The sequence below is a fragment of the Epinephelus lanceolatus genome, chromosome 19 (assembly GCF_041903045.1).
Source record: "Epinephelus lanceolatus isolate andai-2023 chromosome 19, ASM4190304v1, whole genome shotgun sequence".
NCBI lineage: Eukaryota > Metazoa > Chordata > Actinopteri > Perciformes > Serranidae > Epinephelus > Epinephelus lanceolatus.
Window position 1 is genome coordinate 8,465,662 of NC_135752.1, and position 17,064 is coordinate 8,482,725.

The following is a 17,064-nucleotide window of genomic DNA, read 5'->3' on the forward strand; positions in this document are numbered from 1 at the left end:
TATGTCAGACAAGCGGGACTGAGACTGAAGTGAGGTCCAAGACAAATCAGATTTTTTTCAAAGTATTAAGCGAGACCGCTGCAGATAGCTGCAGTGAAACTGGCTGGATTGTAATCTCCGCAGGCAACTGATCACCATCAATTTGCCTCCACTCAACTGCTTGTTAAGCTGTTGACTCTTAAATCGCCCAGTTAGATGTGAAAATATGCTGGTTCAATGCATTCTTAAATTGCTATTTATTTAAGAAGAGTCTGGTTTGTTTGGTGATCTCAGGGCTGTTTCTGGTTAAACAAAACGGGTCTTACTCTTTAACAAAGAGGTCAACTGTTGTGGAAATCCTTTCTGAAAGTTGTCAGACACTTTCACTACTTTCAGTAGACATAAAAAGACAGAGCTCGAATGCCCCCAGGGATTACACTGCAGCCAATTTCTCTGCTTTCTCACTCAATACTGGACCAATTTCAAAAAATAAAAATAGCGCCCAGGTTGGAAAATACCCTTTAAAGAATGTTAATATCTAGTTTAATGGCCTCCTTCTAGTATTGCACTTTCTATAAGCTGGGGTAATAGTGTTACAGATATTTAAGAAAAGGTTCAACATCAAAGAAGCTGAGGCTGAGAAATCCTGACTTTTAGTCCTCAAGTGTGGGGCAAGCTCCAACATTGCTACATTTCCCATGATGCAACTCAAAAGTGTCTTTAATTAGTTGGGCAAACACATCTTTCAATTTCCATACCCCCTCTTTGCAATGCATGCTTCCTATTAAACATCTGTAGTCTCCAAGCTCAAGCTGAGAGAAGGTTATTGACTTTAAAAAGCTTCTCTAGAGCCACAGAAAATATTATTAACTGTACAGGATGAATAGCACTCACAATTAAAACAAAACTAAACATAAAACGTTCCCCTTTGGGATCTTCATTATTCTCATTTTGCTTAAATGGTGTACATTTATACAGTTCTATGTGTTCTACATTACCACACAGCAAATATGGGGCCGTGTAGTTAGAAAAAATAGCACTAGAATTACAGTGATATAATATAGAGAGTGACAGGGACTGGAAGTGTTAACAGGGCTCTGCAGCTCATTTTTTAACCTGGGCAGAAATGAGTTTCCCCACAAATGATCTAATGTGCACAGATATAATTCCTCCATATTAACAGCAGATACATGATTGCAGCAGGCACAGGGGGAGCTGGGTGAGAGGGGACAAAAGCCCGTGGCAGTGAGGGCAGGACAGATTGTGTCATAGATTGAAGAGTGACAAGATGAGGGTTGCATTGGGGACGCACCGGCAGTGATAGCAAAAAAAAAGCAATAACAATCAATAGATTATGTTTTAGATAACTTACAGAAATGCTGGACAGGTGTTACTTTGGTTACCAACACAGACAAGTGGTATCGTTTAAAAACAGAGATTTCCAGATAAAGGCACACATCAATTGAGAAACTATAAAAAGGCAAAGAACAGTCGTCTTTAACCAGTGAGTGGTACTGTATAGTCCACTTGGCTCTAATATACAATAGAAAAAAATAAAATATCATAAGAATGAGAAAATAAAACAGGCTCGGATGCCAGTGACAACAAAAAAACTAAACACCATTAAAATAATCCTATCCAGGCTTGTTTCTGCATGTACATCACAAAGTTTGGTTAATAGAGGAAAGTGGCTCAGCTCTTTGACAACCTGCTCAAAGCTTTTCTTAAATGACATAGTCAGCTCACAGCAACTTTATGATCATGCATAAATACAGAGAGATGCAGTCGATGAAGGAGTAGCACAATGCAGCTGGTCCTAGCTGTGATAGAGGCGGACGCGCTGGGATATGCTGCCACGACACAGAGGGCAGTTTTGCAGAGCCTCGCTGCACAACTGACAACAGCACACATGACCACAGGGCAGGAAGATGACCTGGGACTGGAGAGAGAGAGATGAGACACTGTCAGTTGACTGGAAAAGTGTGTGTGTATGTATGTTACGGATTAATGGTTAACAGTGATCCTCTGCATTTAGAGAGATTGGAGGGTAGTATCTTTTTTTTGGGCCTTCCAAAACCAAAAACACAAAAGCACAAGAGGATAAATGCACTTTGAGGAATGTAACCAGAGAGTACAATGTTGCCATGGAATCAGTAGCTGTGTCTGGAATCCCACCCTCGTTCAATCATCCACTACTTCCTTTATAACAGACACTCAATAGTTCACTGCACAGTAAATCGAAATTTTAGACACATTAATGATCCTCATTTTACGTCCTCTACAATCCTCTATTACCGCCTCGTGGCCGTGTGCCTCCGCGCACCAGTCAAGTTTCCCTTACAGTTTACTTCCATGTCTGTGAAAACATGGATGCTTCACACACACCTCCCCCAACAGCACAGGCGATCTATACAATCAGCACAGTTTCAAGGTGGACACCCAAGATAAGGAGTCACAAATTCAGTATTTGACCAAAGGTCTCCCCTTCTGTTCCTGAGATATGATGTTAAGTAATGGCCAGAAAAGTGTTTTTGCAGAATATCATGATGTCACAGTAAAAGTTGACCTTTGACCTTTTGGATATAAAATGTCATCACTAGACATTTGTGTGAAGTTTTGTCATAATTACAGGGTTCAAAATTGCGACCGTTTTGGTCGCATATGCGACCAAAATTTCATTTGTGCGACCTCAAAATATAATTGGGAGCACTGGTGCGAGTGTAAATAATTCTTCTGGTCCAAGTATCCCCCACTTCTGTCACTCAGAACTAACTAGAAGCTGAAGCTAATTCATGCTGGAGAGAAGAGAAAATGAAGAGAATGCTGAAAGACTTTTTTAGAAAAAACACTACTGAACCACTACTGAACTAGCCTGGTGAAACCATCCTGATCTCGTGAGCTCATATTCTATTTCGCTCTGCAGATCAGTCTGGCCATGCAATCATAAAGGCACATTCTGGCATTGGTTAAAGCTTAACGGGCCAATCACAATTGTGACCTATCATCATCTAAGGTTTCGCTTTCATTCATAGTGGTGTTCAGTGGCGTTTTATCTAAAAGTGTCTTCAACTGAAAAAGTTAATGATAAGTGTACTATACACATACAATGTAATGTATACAGTATAATGTCGACTTTTTGTTTCTAAATGTTTGTGTCAAATTTTAAGTAATTCCCTCAAGCTGTTCTTCAGATATCACGTTCATAAGAATGAGGCAGAAAAGGTCACAGTGACCTTGACCTTTGGCCCTTGACCAGCAAAATCTAAATCAGTTCATCCTCAAGTTTAAGTCAACTTTTGTGCCAACTTTGAGGAAATTCTCTCAAGGTGTTCTAGAGATATTGCAATTCACGAGAATGAGACAGACAAGGTCACAGTGACCACAAACTAACCAGTTCATTGTTGAGTCCAAGTGGACATTTGTGCCATATTTGAAGAAATTCCCTTGAAGTGTTTTTTGAGATAGCATGTTCACAAGGATGGGATGGACAACCTGAAAACATAATGCCTCCGGTCATGGCTATCACTTGTGTGGAGGCATAAAAACGCCAAACAAATGTGCAGTGCAAAAATAAGAAGTGTAGTATTCAGTGTTACTGAGATCAAAGGTATTACTTCCTGGTTTTGCTGTGAGCTTTTCTTACCCCCTTCTCCATGCAGACCACACACTCTGAGCTCCCTGATCCCTCCACAGGGCTGGGGGCTGAGGGGGTGACAGGGGTTCCTGGGGTGAGTGGTGGGCTGGGCATGTGGATGGTTGAGGTGCTGGGAAACGATGGAGGGGAAGAAGGAGTTGGAGCTGAGGGGACAACTTCTTCCTCCTCGTCCTGCTGGACACTCTTATAGGCTCCTGTTGGAGAAAGAGATTGCGAGTGAACAGAAACAGGTTGGCTTTTTATTGAGTTTGTCAAACACATCATTTTCCATCCTTTAAAATAGGCTGAAATATACATTTCTCCTTCAGTACATGAAATCCCTGCAGCCACCTGTAGGCAGCAGGACACAGTCTCTGGTTTGGGAAGAGCTGTGCTGGAGCGCAGTGTCATTACACACAGCTGTCCACAGTGTTCATGTGTTAAAATAAATAAAATGACACCAAGCCAGTTCATTTTTTGAGTTGCTGTTGTCACTATGAGTAGTTCAGTTGTTTCAGCACAGTGAGACCAGTGATGCAATTGGCTGACAGCATATTAATTAATTACCACACCCTCTGATCTACACAGTGTCCACTTTATTAGGTACACCTGTACAGTCTAATGCAATGCAGTGCAACTCTTCTGCCCTCAAGTTTTCCTCTCTGTTGATGCAGTATGTGTTTGGTATGCTGAATGTTATTATGATTGTTGAGACTTCATATATCACATTTTTGTGTTGTTGTTTTTTTTGTGACCAGAGTGGGCAGAGAAGATTTTTTTTGGCTTTGAAAACTCACACATCATGTGCAGATGAATTGTATGACATACAGGATGTGTGTAATGTACCTTCAGGTTGTTGATTCCGAGCCCAGTTAAGAAGAGCTTTCTGGATTCCTATTTCATTGATGCCAAGCTGAAAACAGAGAAATGAATAATGCTGATTACTCTACGTGTTAAACCCACATTCATTTCTTTTTAGTACCTTGGGTCAGCACAACAAGCTGTAAACACAGCACTGACATACCATCACCTTAAAAAATCAGAAACACATTTTTCCTTTTTCTCCTGTAGTGCTGTTTATTCTAGATTGTTTTAATGTGAGTTGAGTGTATAATGGAACTAGATGGCACTCAGCTTGTGGCGCTCAAAGGGCTTAAACAAATACATTAGAGAAACTTAACAGCAATGTCTCCAGAAATCATGACCTGGTTACTCAAGATAATCCAAAGACCTTGTAGTGAGCAGTTTCATGAAGAAACCATTTCTTCTCTACTAAACTACACTTAACCAACCGTATCACCATGCACAAGAAGGTGTGCATCTACCACTATCTCTCCTAGCACTACTGAGCTTGCATACATTACAGCTCAGCCGAGGAGGATGCCATTAATGTTTACATCTCACGCTGTCATGAAGATGAGCCTCTCGTCCATGGGTAGATGCACATTTCCTTCTGCACAGTGATACAGTTGGCGGGTGTAGTTCAGTTGAAAGAAAATAGTTCCTTCATGAAACTGTTCACAACAAGCTATGTGGATTATCTTGAGTAACTGGTCATGACTTCTGTAAAGAGACATGCTGCTGAGTTTCTCGATTAATTTTTTTGTTTTTGTTTTTTTGTTTTTGGCACTATGAGCACAACAAGCCAAGTGCCATCTAGTTCCATTACTGAAGAGAAGACCGACATCCCCAACACTCGGCCACTCACACCAAAACCATCTAGACTGATGAACAGCACTACAAGTAAATGGAAAAATATATATATTTGATTATGAACTGTCCATTTAGCTGATATGGATAACTTAATTAGCCAGCAGTTACAGTTATTAACATATTCAGCAGACATGATCATTCATTTAGAGTCATGTTTGTGTCCAGCTGATTAATTCAAGTCCAATATTTGCTCTCTATTAACTCTGACTTCGGTCTCCACCAACTTTTTAGAAAAATATCTGCCTCTTCAGCTGCTTAATGTTCAACTACATTCACTAGCTCACTTATGAGGCCCTGATCAAACAGAAAGCGTTTTTAAATGAGAATGAAGCATTTTGCTCACTGTTTCTGCGCTCTAGGCTATTTTGATGGTGCACTCTGAACTTTTTGGGTTGAAAAAACTTAAACTCAGAGCGGAAAAGTGCCCCACGCCATCTCTGTTGTTTTTCCCCATTGTCAAATCAGGTGATTTGAAAGGCAGGCCTTCTCTAGCCACAACAACACGTTTACACTTAGTAAACAATGTAGGAGAAACTCGAGGTACTCTTCGTGATCCACCCTCTTTTTTAGGGTCTCATGTATCTACACAGATCTCTGTTTCTCTGTGTCCAACAAACTATTTGCTGAAAGCCTCTCACCCTCAACCACAGATAGAGCAAGTACCCTCTGCCCGTCCATTTTAGGAACTAGATACTGATTACTGTAAAAATAGGTGGGTAGTTTTAGCTAACCAAAATAAACAATAGACTGATTACACATCAAGGTTAGGAGATGATGGGGTAGTTACCTGGCAACAATAACACTTTCTGTGTGATCTGGGCAGGTTATGCACAGTGAGTTTTTAGAGCTTTTCACTGAAAAAGCTGAGCTGCTTCAGCGATGCTTAAAATGGTGGCATTGAACCAGAACAGTAAAGTTGCAGCCAGGAAACCAAAACAATGAGCTGAAAGTCACTACAAAGCTCTGTAGAGCTGAAGGGAACTGCTGAGTCATGTGATTATTATGTGACTACCAGGAACCTCTTTCTATATACACAGTGATTTGTCATTTCATCCATTTTTATGATAAAATATTGAAAATAGCTGCTTTAAAAATCATTTTTGACTGCTAAAGGGATGGCTAATTGATTTAGGTTAGCCTTAAGTTAACTGTTCCTGACACCACCACCCCAGCTTCTGCTGACTGGGAATTATGTTAACAGGACAGCTCACTCACTGCTGAATGTTAGTGGCAAAATACTCCCCTCTTACCAAGAGAGTGGCTAGAATGACCACAATGTCCAACTGAATGATGAAGTGAAAATAAAAAAATCAGTCCAATTATCAGGATAGTTTTGCACATTTACAACAGTTTCATGAAGGACATGACAAGCCCTAACTGGGGATTCTGAATCATAATCGTTAATGAGTACTGATCTTTTTTTGTGCTTTCTTAGTTGAGGATGTCAGTGTGACTCTGTACAGACAGATTCACAAGTCAGTCTTTAGACGCTTTGCTTAACTAAAGACTGATGTCTTTCTCCCTGATTTTGTGTTTTAGATGGTCAAATACAATTTCAGAGTTTAAAAAAACTCCCTACGTTGCAGAACCATTCGTAAATCCGCAGGGTGGTCCTTCGGTGGCTCGCTGAACTCTTGTGCTCGTAAACATAGTCTGACTGCGTTAAAAGTTTTAAACAAAGTCGCTGTAAGTCCTTCATTTCCACAATCTTGTGGACTGAGCACATGTTTGATAAAACGGAGTTAAATCTCTTGGCATCTATTTTCAAGCTCTCTGTGTGTTTGTTTCCTTGCGGACGAGAAAAGGGGCAGCGCACATTTCCGGGAGGGCATGTCCTTTTCAAAAATGCGAGAGGTGTTGCTTTGTTGCTGGCCGTTTTCTCCGGTGTGTTAAACACACTTTAGAAAGGAGTGTCCCCAGACTATCAGAAGGCGGAGATCTCTGATTGTCTGGTGGCGAGACTACTGTACAGATGCTGGGGCAGTAACTCACAGTGTTGTACAGTGGTGGCTTTGTGTTGACAGAGAAGAAAGCTGATATCAAAACAGAGTGTTACAGAATGTGTTGAATCATCTCCAATATGAAAGTGGCAACCGATGATAATGTGTTAGTAATGATGTTGCAGACAAACCTTCTTGAGGTCAGAGGAGTTCATGTGGCGAAGGGCCTCAGCTGTCACTCGATTATGGGCCAGGATGGGCAGGTAATGCTGAGCTGAGAGTTTGCATAACAGGTTGACCAGCTCTTTCTCCACACCGGCTTCCTGCATGAAGATTACAGTTTAACAGCAGCACAGTTTGGGCTTCAGATGTTTCTGTGTGTTTGCCTTGCTCTGTACTGCACCTGCATACGCAGTGACAGCGGCTTAGCATCCAACAGCCTCTGGTACTGGATCATCCAGTAGTTCTGTTGGTTGGACTCTGACTTTTGCTCCATCTCCACCTGGAAAACACAAAGTGCTCATTGGTCTCATCTAACTACTCAACCCCAGGATGAGAAAAGACGTTATGATGTGTGTCAATGACCGATAGCCTGTTAACACTTGGTATTAACATGCATTTTGGTGATCCTAACACAGGTGAACAACTGAGACATGTCACTGTACACTCCTGTATCTATAATACATCTCCAGCTGACCACTTGTGTTTAGATTTTGTTACTGCTTATGTCACCTGGGCAAGAAGGTCAAAGGGCTCCACGAACAGTTATTACTTTCACAGTCTTGCTAGTTAGATTAATGGTTGTCTTGGTAGACCTCGAGCCATTACTGTCAGCAAAATTTAACAGGTCTCTTTCCATACAGCAAAACAATGGACGGTCATGCAACACTTCATCTACCTTGTAAAATGTGCAAGTTATGGCGCGTTAGTGGAGACATGCAAAGCTGCAGACACATTCTGTTTGTAGCGTACATGACACGCCCCTACAAACCATGCCCACCACAAGTACAAGACACACCCACCAACCCAACAGTTATCTGAACCCTGCTATAACACCATGTTGTATTAAAAAAATAGGGCCAAACATAGCAATAATCTACTTTGTAATTCATTATATATGAAGACGTGAATCACCTTGTAAGAAACGAGATGTAACCTTTCCCATTACCTTTACCTAACTTTAACCACCTATCTTTAAATCCAATACTTCACAATTAGCTTAATGCATATTTAGCATTTTCTTCAGGGCTTCCAGGGAAGGGGGCTGATCATGGACTGACATGTATATTACAGTGGGTGAGTTATGTAGTTAGTTGGTGGGTCATGCAGCCAAACCTACTCCTGTTAGTGTGCTGTCACCAAAACAACCCCCATGTCCTCCATTGATAACGTAGTGCTTGCTGGGTGCACACTACAAATGATTTGTGGTCAAATACGTCCCAGGTCACCTCAGCAAGTGGTTTGAGTGATTGAATAACAATGTAACAATGCGACTTGGTGGTTGTTTATTTAACACTATCCACTTGTGATCAGATCACCTAAGGCGCATATTAATACCAGGTATGTGCAGAGCCTAAAGCCCAGTATACACTGTGCGATTTTGGGCTGTCCCAGACGAAAGATGACCACCGTGAAAGAAACTTAGCGATATCTTTGGTCGTGGCTCTAAAACGTTGGTCCTACGTCGCACAGTAAGAGGTTCAAGGATGGCTGTAAATTTAAATTCTGACAGTGTCAGAAATTTAGGATGACCATCTCACTTTGTGACTGCTGTTAGGACCCACATCTACTAACCAACCAATTGAAATGCAGCATGAAATGACACACTGGTAATTAACGCAAACAAACAGATGGATAGCAGCTTGTCATGGAGGCAAAACACGCTAAAAGAAACGTGAGGGATTTCAGCAAGGAGGAAAACCTTGCAGAGTTGTGGCAGCAGAAGCCTTGCCTGTATGATGTGTCCTCCAGCTCTTACCATGATCACGTAAAGAAGGCAAGGCATGGAGGGAAATAGCAGCAGAGTCCACAAACCTTTAGGTTATTTGATTATGTGACCCTCTTTGTTGTGCTTCACAGCTGGAGAAGTAATAACTCCTGCAGCATGCTTGCACACGCAGTATGGAAAGCTATTGCATAGTACAACTTAACCTGCAATTCAGAAGAAGCTGTCATCATGCAGTCTGCATACATCAAACTTGATGTTGTACCCAAGTTTATTAGATCCAAGTCGCACAGTGTAGTTTGCACTAAACTTACAAGATTGCTAAAATCTCACAGTCTACAGGGGGCTTAACAGAAGGCAAATGTGAGCAATCTCTGCATCCACAGTTGCATCATTTTGATAATGTAACAGAAGAACGCTTGAGACATTGCTTGGTCAAAGCAGCTGTTTCCTCACCAAAACCTGCCGCAGCTCCTGCTCTCTCTGGTCCCTCTGCTTCAGCAGCTGCTGCAACAAATCACTGAGAGCTGTGCGCTGCTCCACCAGAACCTCCTGCGCGCGCACACACACACACACACACACACACACACACACACACACAGGAAGTGCGTAAAGTGACAATATACACTCCTCAGTAAACACTGTGGGAACACTAAGGGGCTGTACACATGCTGCCTTTTTTGCGCGCTAAAATTATTTGTTTTCAATGAGAATGTGCGGCAGGGAGCGCTCAAACAGCAGAGCAACACCGTTGCGGTGTGCACGCATTCCTGAGTGCCTCTCACGCAACGTCTGTGCCATGAGATAAACCGAGTTCAACTTTTGGAACGCAGAAGCATGCACCTCATGTCATGTAACAAGAAAAAACAAATCACTGTCGACAGATATCATTCCCTTTTTCTGTAAATACCAGTCTGTGGTAAATCTGGAAAAGTGGATCATTTTGGTGCAGAGCTGCCAGAGCTTTACATCTGTCTCACAGACGATATGCCCACACACAGTAGGCCTGCTACAAACAGCGCCTGGAAGAATATCAGCTCTGCACTCAAATTTCAGGTAAACAGGCTTCGATACAGTACTTGTTAAGGTCACTTAGCAACCTAAGACGCAACCTACCGCTGTGCTCTTGAAAGCTAACACAAAAATGGCACAAAGGTATTGCCCAGCGCTCGACCTCGCGTTTTCCAGGCAGTTAAAGACACGACATGAGTACAGCCCCCAAAACACCAGCATTGCTCTGACATAATTATTATAACAATCATTATCACTTAATTGAAAGCATGTATTTAATATCCCTTTCCTTCTGATTATTTTCTTGAACCTCAGTTTGTACAATGATAAATTGTTGCAATGAAGCAATGACATGAAAACGGCCAAAAGGAATGATACAGTAATCAACAGGAAGAAGAAAAATAATCAAGTGAATGTAGGAAGGCGGTGAAAGAAGGCGGTGACACCCACCTGCAGGTTCTCAGCATCCAGATTGCGTCTTTTAACCTCCAATCTAGTCAGCTGCAATAATTCACCCTCTATGAGCTTGATCTGGGGACAGTGGAGAAGCAAACATGAAGCTAGCAGGGAGAAGGGACATGCTGCTGAACAAAAAGTCAGGATGAAAACCTGGATGAAATGATTTTCTGTTTGTAGATAATATTACACAGGGTTTTGTGGGTACCCGATTGGTGACCAAAACATTTTTTTAAATCACTTAACGAGTATGAGTATAAATGAGCTAGCTATGGGCGGGCTGCGGGTGATGTAAGAGAAAGGAAAAAAGAATAAAACAGGAAAAAGAAATGATAATAATGCCCAGTGTCTACAATCTTTATATTCATCTTTACCAGGGAATTTTCTGCTCACCTAAAAGCCAGTGACTAGCACTAGTGTGTGAACACTTACATCTCCAAATGAGGTTTGCTGATTTTCCTTAACCTAACAGATTTTTGGGCCACCTGGGGGCAGCAAAACTAGCTGTGAACACAACACAGACATACATCCCTTTTTAAAGGTCTAGTGTGTAGGATTTAGTGACATCTAGTGTTGAGTTTGCAGACTGCAACCAACTGTGACTCCCATGTGCCAAACATGTAGGAGAACCACAGTAGTTGATGCTGACACAAAATGCAAATGACCCTATCTAGACCCAGTGTTTGGTTTGTCCTTTCTGAGCTACTGTAGAATCAACATGGTGGACTCTGAGTAACAGAGCCTGCTCCGTTTGTAGATATAAGTGGTTCATGAAAGCACAAAGATACTTAGTTTCAGGTTTTTTAGTGATTATACACAGATGAATGGATAGTTATAAATATTATATTCAATTTTTGCCAATATATCCCCCCCTTAATCCTACACAGCCTAGTTCACACTAACCAATTTTAGCCCTGATTTTCACCAACAGTTTATGGAGCTCCTCCACAAAAGCCCAGATCAGAGACAAATCGGTAGCACCATGTGCTAACTGTTGAAAGTTCATCGATGTATTGCAGAGGCTCCCCTGATATCCAGCATGCTACATATCTGGACCTGTCAGGGACTTTCAGTTAGTGACCGTGGGACAGAGAGCGATGCTGTGGTGCTTCCTCACATCACAACATACTTGTTGGGGATTCCTCCTGGTGAGAGATCTTGTAGCATGTGAGCCCCTGTCGCCGGTCAGTCATGTAGTGTGAAAACCATGTCTTTAAGACCCCTGATTACAAGACAGTAGGTTGTATAGTGTGAACTTAGCTTAACAGTTAAGTTATTTACACACACAGCAACACTTTGTTTAAAGTCGTTTTTGTGTCTACCTGATGAATGTAAGTCCAATATGCACTCTCCTTTTAGCTCTGTTTTTGGTCTCCACCAACATTTTTCGAAAATATAATATATAACAAAGATGATGAGAGCTGTGAGACGCAAACAAAACATTTAAGTTTGGGCCGTTACAGCTGAGGGGAACTGCAGGATCTGGTGATAATTCTTTGTTGGTTCATCACTATGAGCCACACCTTCCACATTACATTTAGTTATTAGATCAGTTGGTAACATAATAATATTCATCATCACAGCCACTTCAAAGAAAACATGTCCACCGCTACTCTCTAAATAACCTCAGTGTGTAAACTGGAACAGCTCACCAGTGTATAGATAGCACAGAAGGTCAGTTACTGTTTAATTTCAATAATTTTTTATACCAAGCATTGGGGTGTTTCATATAAAAATATAATGTAAAATATGATTTTGAACAAAAGCTAATCTGTGATGCAAACTATGAGAGCTTGTTGAAGGTGTTTACTTATTCTTTTTGTGTTATGGTGAGCTCCATTTTAACCCAGAAAGGAGTGACATATTTGACCCCCAACCCACCCATCTCCACCTGTCCACACAGACCTGGTTGCGGATGTAGCCATGTACAGCATCTTTCTGCAGCTGCAGGGCCTGGAACGCTGCTTTCTGCATCTCCTCCTGTAGAGAGCAATCAGATGGTTGCTCAAAAGGTATGATTTTGATTCACACAGTTAAGATTTCTCCACCTGGCTCTCATGACACTTGTGACAGCTACGTTATTCACATACCTCCTGCAAGATGTGGGCAATGGCTTTTGACTTGTCCAAAACTTGGAGGGACAGCATCTTATCAAACTTCCTGTCCAAATTCTCTAAACTGTTATGAGACAATGGAAGAGAAACCATATGCTTGAGTTTACAACGTGTTTCTCTAAGGTTTGGTTTGTTAGGGCCACTCTAGTTTGCAATGTTCACATCTGTCTGCTTAGATCTGGTGTGTGTGTGTGTGTGTGTGTGTGTGTGTGTGTGTGTTTAACCTTCTGTAGGCCTCAGACACCAGGTTCTTTCTGCGAAAGTCACTGGCCTCCTGGAGGAGACTCATAGCACAGCTGTCCGACAGCATCTTCTGCATGGCCACTAAAACACACAGAGAGGAAAGAGAGGGGGCAGGGTTTAGAGGAAAAGAAAGTGTGTTGTGAGTGTGTGAGATACTACACTACAGAGAATGAATGTGATCAGTACTTTTCATGATAATCAGCCTATGCGATATCTCATGTGCAGGGTTGACATTACATCCCGATGGTGACAACAGAGAAAAGCTGCCCAAAACTGAAATGGTACAACATCTGGGGAGCATGAAGGTACATAGTAAACAAGAGTTGGTTGATTTCCAGTTTTGCTTGTCCAGTCTGGTGTACAAGCTTAAACAGGTTTGATTTAGTGCAAAACAGCTGAACTGGCATTTCTCATTATGAGTCTTTCTGGCAAATTGAAAAGGAGCCTACATCAGCGACCTGTGCTGACAGCGTCAAATCCACCTTATTGTAATAAGCGATATGTCAACTTGGTTCACATATCATGTTTCTTATAACAAACTAACGAGCCATGCGTAATTTACACCAAAGGGAGGTCAATAACATGAAGGAGATAAAAATTCAGTGGAGGTGGGAAGTGGGAACATGCAAACGGTGTTGTGTTTGTTTACTAGAATGTTCATGTGTTTTTTGGGGCAACAAGATGAACCATGGCAGAATAGTTGAAAGAAAACTTAAACTGTGCCAACACTGCTACATTTTGGATTTGAAGCGAAAGAAAGGGGAAAACCAGAAAAACATAGATAAGGCAACATGTAAACACCGCAGGAGGAAAGTCATGGCTGCACTCAGGAGCAGCTACTGAGTCAAGGGTGACACTTAGTAGTAAAATTAGGTATACTGGTCCATTCTGGTGTTTGGCTTAATATCAAACCAGTTAGACATTTTTTACACTGGCCCAACCCTATGGTAAACTTTTCTTGAGCACATTTTGTCCAGATAATAGTGAAAAATCAAAAGGTGGGGGATTCACAATAATCAGGAATCATCATCTGGAGACCATGAATTTTTACAGTATATTTCTTTGCAATCCAGAAATACTTGGCACAATATCTTGCTCTGGACCAAAGTGTTGGATGGCCAGACAGACCTCTCTTATTTCATCAAGAGAACCAGAATGTTTAACACTGATATAATTTGCTTTAAGGTCTTTGGTTGATGGTGTGCTCCATATATTCATTGTAAATATGTAAATTAATTAAATACTTTGAAATATTTTCATTATTTTTTTGCCTGCTTGATTAAAGTAACAGTCTCTGGCACAATGAAGTACATTTTTGGGGTCCATGGTTTGTGATTAACAGAGCCACTCCAGCCATGACTCTACCAACAGAACACTGTTTAGGTTAAGTACATATCAGCCAAGCTCCTCACCTGCCACCTCCTTCTTCCTCAGTGAACTGGCTTCTTCCTGAGTGATGGCAGTCAAATGCTCCATACGGATCCTGAAGGAGAACATTTTTCAGTGATGCTCTGACTTTTTACATAAAAAAAATGTGTGAATTATAAGACAAATTCAATTAATACAAAGTACAATTGCTTTATTGCAATTAATCTACAAGTTGTGTGAATAACACTTAAGTATAGATAACAAAGTTATTTATAGGCTGTCTTCCATGAACTTTCTGGACTCCCTGAATTTAATTTAATAGGGGAAGATTTCAACCACTACCCCTTCTAACTCTAAGGGGCAAAGGGTACTTTGGAACGAGGGGTAGAAGTAAAGCTAAGAAATGGGATTGGGCCCAATGCCCTTTTTAAACTTTGTAAACATGTAAAATCCATCTGACAACTATTAAAACAACGACAGTTATGATCTAGAGGAAGGTGTATCTCCATGAGAAGACTATGAGACAGACATAATGTTAGATAATGACTTACACCTGCAGGCACTAGTCTTCCAGGAGGAATGATCACAGTGACCAAAAACATATGCGGATGAACATAAGTGATAATTTATCAAAACAGACTGGGAGAAATCTGAACATGTCCATTTTACAGAATATATTTTCTTATTGCCTAATTTATTTTTCGTGACTATGCAGTGTCAATGTTTTGCTTCTTTATGGTGATGTTCTTAAGGTCTCCTGTGTTCTGTCATGTGTTTTTATTTTCCTTCCCCCTGGAAAGCACTTTGTGCATCTTACTTGGTGCACTAAAGTGCTCTATAAATAGGCCCAGTCTGGTAAGTGGAAAACAATTGGATGAGTGCTGCTATGTGTTGGAGAGCATTATATCATAATAGATGAGTAGATTATGGATCAGTGGTCTGTCCACTCACCGTTCCTCCTCCAGGGCTTGAAGAAACTCTGCACTTTTTTTCTGCCTGGAGAGATCAAAATACACATTGTGTAATTAGCAGAGACTCATCTGTGTGTACGAAGCATCTACAATATGACACAGATTCATACAGCAACTTTACACAACTAAACAAAGAATACACTACACAGCCACTTCCTTCAAGTCCTACCTGTTTTTGTCCATCAGCATGTTGCTGATGCGACTGCTGATGTTGTCTTCAGCTTGTCTGACTTTCTCCAGCACCAGCAGCCTCTCAGCCTCCTGAGCCCTCTGCTGCTGGCTGACCCCCAGCTCCAGACGCTCTTGCTCCTAAACAGACAGATTACAGACATTAATGCAGCAGAAATCAACAAAGAAACACACTGAAAAACTAGAATTACTGCCCCACGGTTGTATGCCTCCGTGCACCAGTCAAGTTTCTCTTACAATTTACATCCATGTCTGTTAAAACATGGATGCTTCACACACACACATCTACCCCGGCAGCACAGAAGGTCTCGGAGGATTATTTTGGACAAGAATATAGCCGCGAGCGGCAATCTGCGGGTTCTAACCTGTTCCGCCCCAAACCAGCCACCGTGACCCTCACCACCCACCGTGACCCTCATCTGCCGTAGTGCAAGACGTTCCCCACTCTGTCCCTGAAAGCTCCAAGCAATACATACTCTTTCCAAGTCACACATTTCTTGAAATCGGGTTTTCAGCTAGCCTACATGCTAATAACATTTGTGGTATACTTTCACATAGAGACTCCATTTGAACATCAAAACATAAATTGAAATTTTACCTATTGATGCGTATTTCAAAGTTTCAATAGGTATTTTAATGTTTACCTTAAGTATACCTCAAAGCCACTTCTCTGTTTTCCCACTATCCTCTTGCTCCACCCTTCTTCACATATTTCAACAAGTCACAGTCTGCCAGCCTCTCCCTGTTCTCTACCAATCCGTCATTAGCTGTCAAATTTCTCTCTCTGCTGTCATCCAGCTGTCATTTCAGCAAAACTCCCAGCCCACCTCCACCCCTGCACCACCTCCATCAAGATACAGACTGTCTTAATCTGGATCTTCAACCCAGAAGTTCCCTCATCCGGTCACCTCAAGATTCCCTACCTTCCCCAGTGTCTAGGCCGGGGGGTGGGGGTAACTTCTTCAGTTGCAAGTTTCTCATCCACAGATCAGTTTACTCAGCTGGTCTCCTCCCCATGGTCTAAGTGGCAAATTATCAAACCATTCTAAATATATTCACGTGACCTCAAAAGTCACATAACTATAGCAACATGTGCACATGCAGGCTTTTTTATTCAAACATGACATAATAGCTTCATTTGCATGAAGTGGTATTATGTGGTAGTGAGGGTCCGTGTAACGGAAGTGCTTCCGTTTTCCCGTTTTCTCTTTCAAAACCAAATTACGGAAAAACCAAATTGAAACGAGACCCAGATGCATTAGCTAGGTACAAATAGGATAGGCCCAGTACTCTATGTCATTGTTTTCTCTCTGCTCAATTCCTACAACATTGCTTTTTGTGTTTATCTTTCTTAACCCCACCTGAACAACCACTAGTCTATAAAAATGTTATGTAATGTTTTATGTTTCCAAATCAAATGAAATCAAAATGATAGTAGGCCTATTTACCATATTGTTCAACCAGGTGAAGTTCCAAAAACATAGGCTAATCTGTGGCATTT

The 17,064-nt window shown here is 41.4% G+C and overlaps 1 protein-coding gene across 2 annotated transcripts in view; it reads right to left on the reverse strand.

Annotated features, from left to right (window-relative positions):
- Nucleotides 1–1,657: 1,657 nt before the first annotated feature.
- The window catches only part of lrsam1 (leucine rich repeat and sterile alpha motif containing 1), a 31,998-nt gene continuing 16,591 nt past the window's right edge, over nucleotides 1,658–17,064 (reverse strand). For both annotated transcript variants that reach the window (XM_033646279.2, XM_078161859.1), the window contains 13 exons: nucleotides 15,544–15,683; nucleotides 15,355–15,399; nucleotides 14,448–14,518; nucleotides 13,017–13,116; nucleotides 12,769–12,856; nucleotides 12,584–12,658; nucleotides 10,673–10,753; nucleotides 9,668–9,763; nucleotides 7,670–7,768; nucleotides 7,458–7,589; nucleotides 4,460–4,526; nucleotides 3,623–3,828; nucleotides 1,658–1,918 (listed from right to left, as the gene is read on the reverse strand). In XM_033646279.2, coding sequence (XP_033502170.1) covers nucleotides 1,796–1,918; nucleotides 3,623–3,828; nucleotides 4,460–4,526; nucleotides 7,458–7,589; nucleotides 7,670–7,768; nucleotides 9,668–9,763; nucleotides 10,673–10,753; nucleotides 12,584–12,658; nucleotides 12,769–12,856; nucleotides 13,017–13,116; nucleotides 14,448–14,518; nucleotides 15,355–15,399; nucleotides 15,544–15,683 — 1,323 coding nt within the window. In that variant the 3' untranslated portion in view covers nucleotides 1,658–1,795. The remainder of the gene's footprint in view (nucleotides 1,919–3,622; nucleotides 3,829–4,459; nucleotides 4,527–7,457; nucleotides 7,590–7,669; nucleotides 7,769–9,667; nucleotides 9,764–10,672; nucleotides 10,754–12,583; nucleotides 12,659–12,768; nucleotides 12,857–13,016; nucleotides 13,117–14,447; nucleotides 14,519–15,354; nucleotides 15,400–15,543; nucleotides 15,684–17,064) is intronic.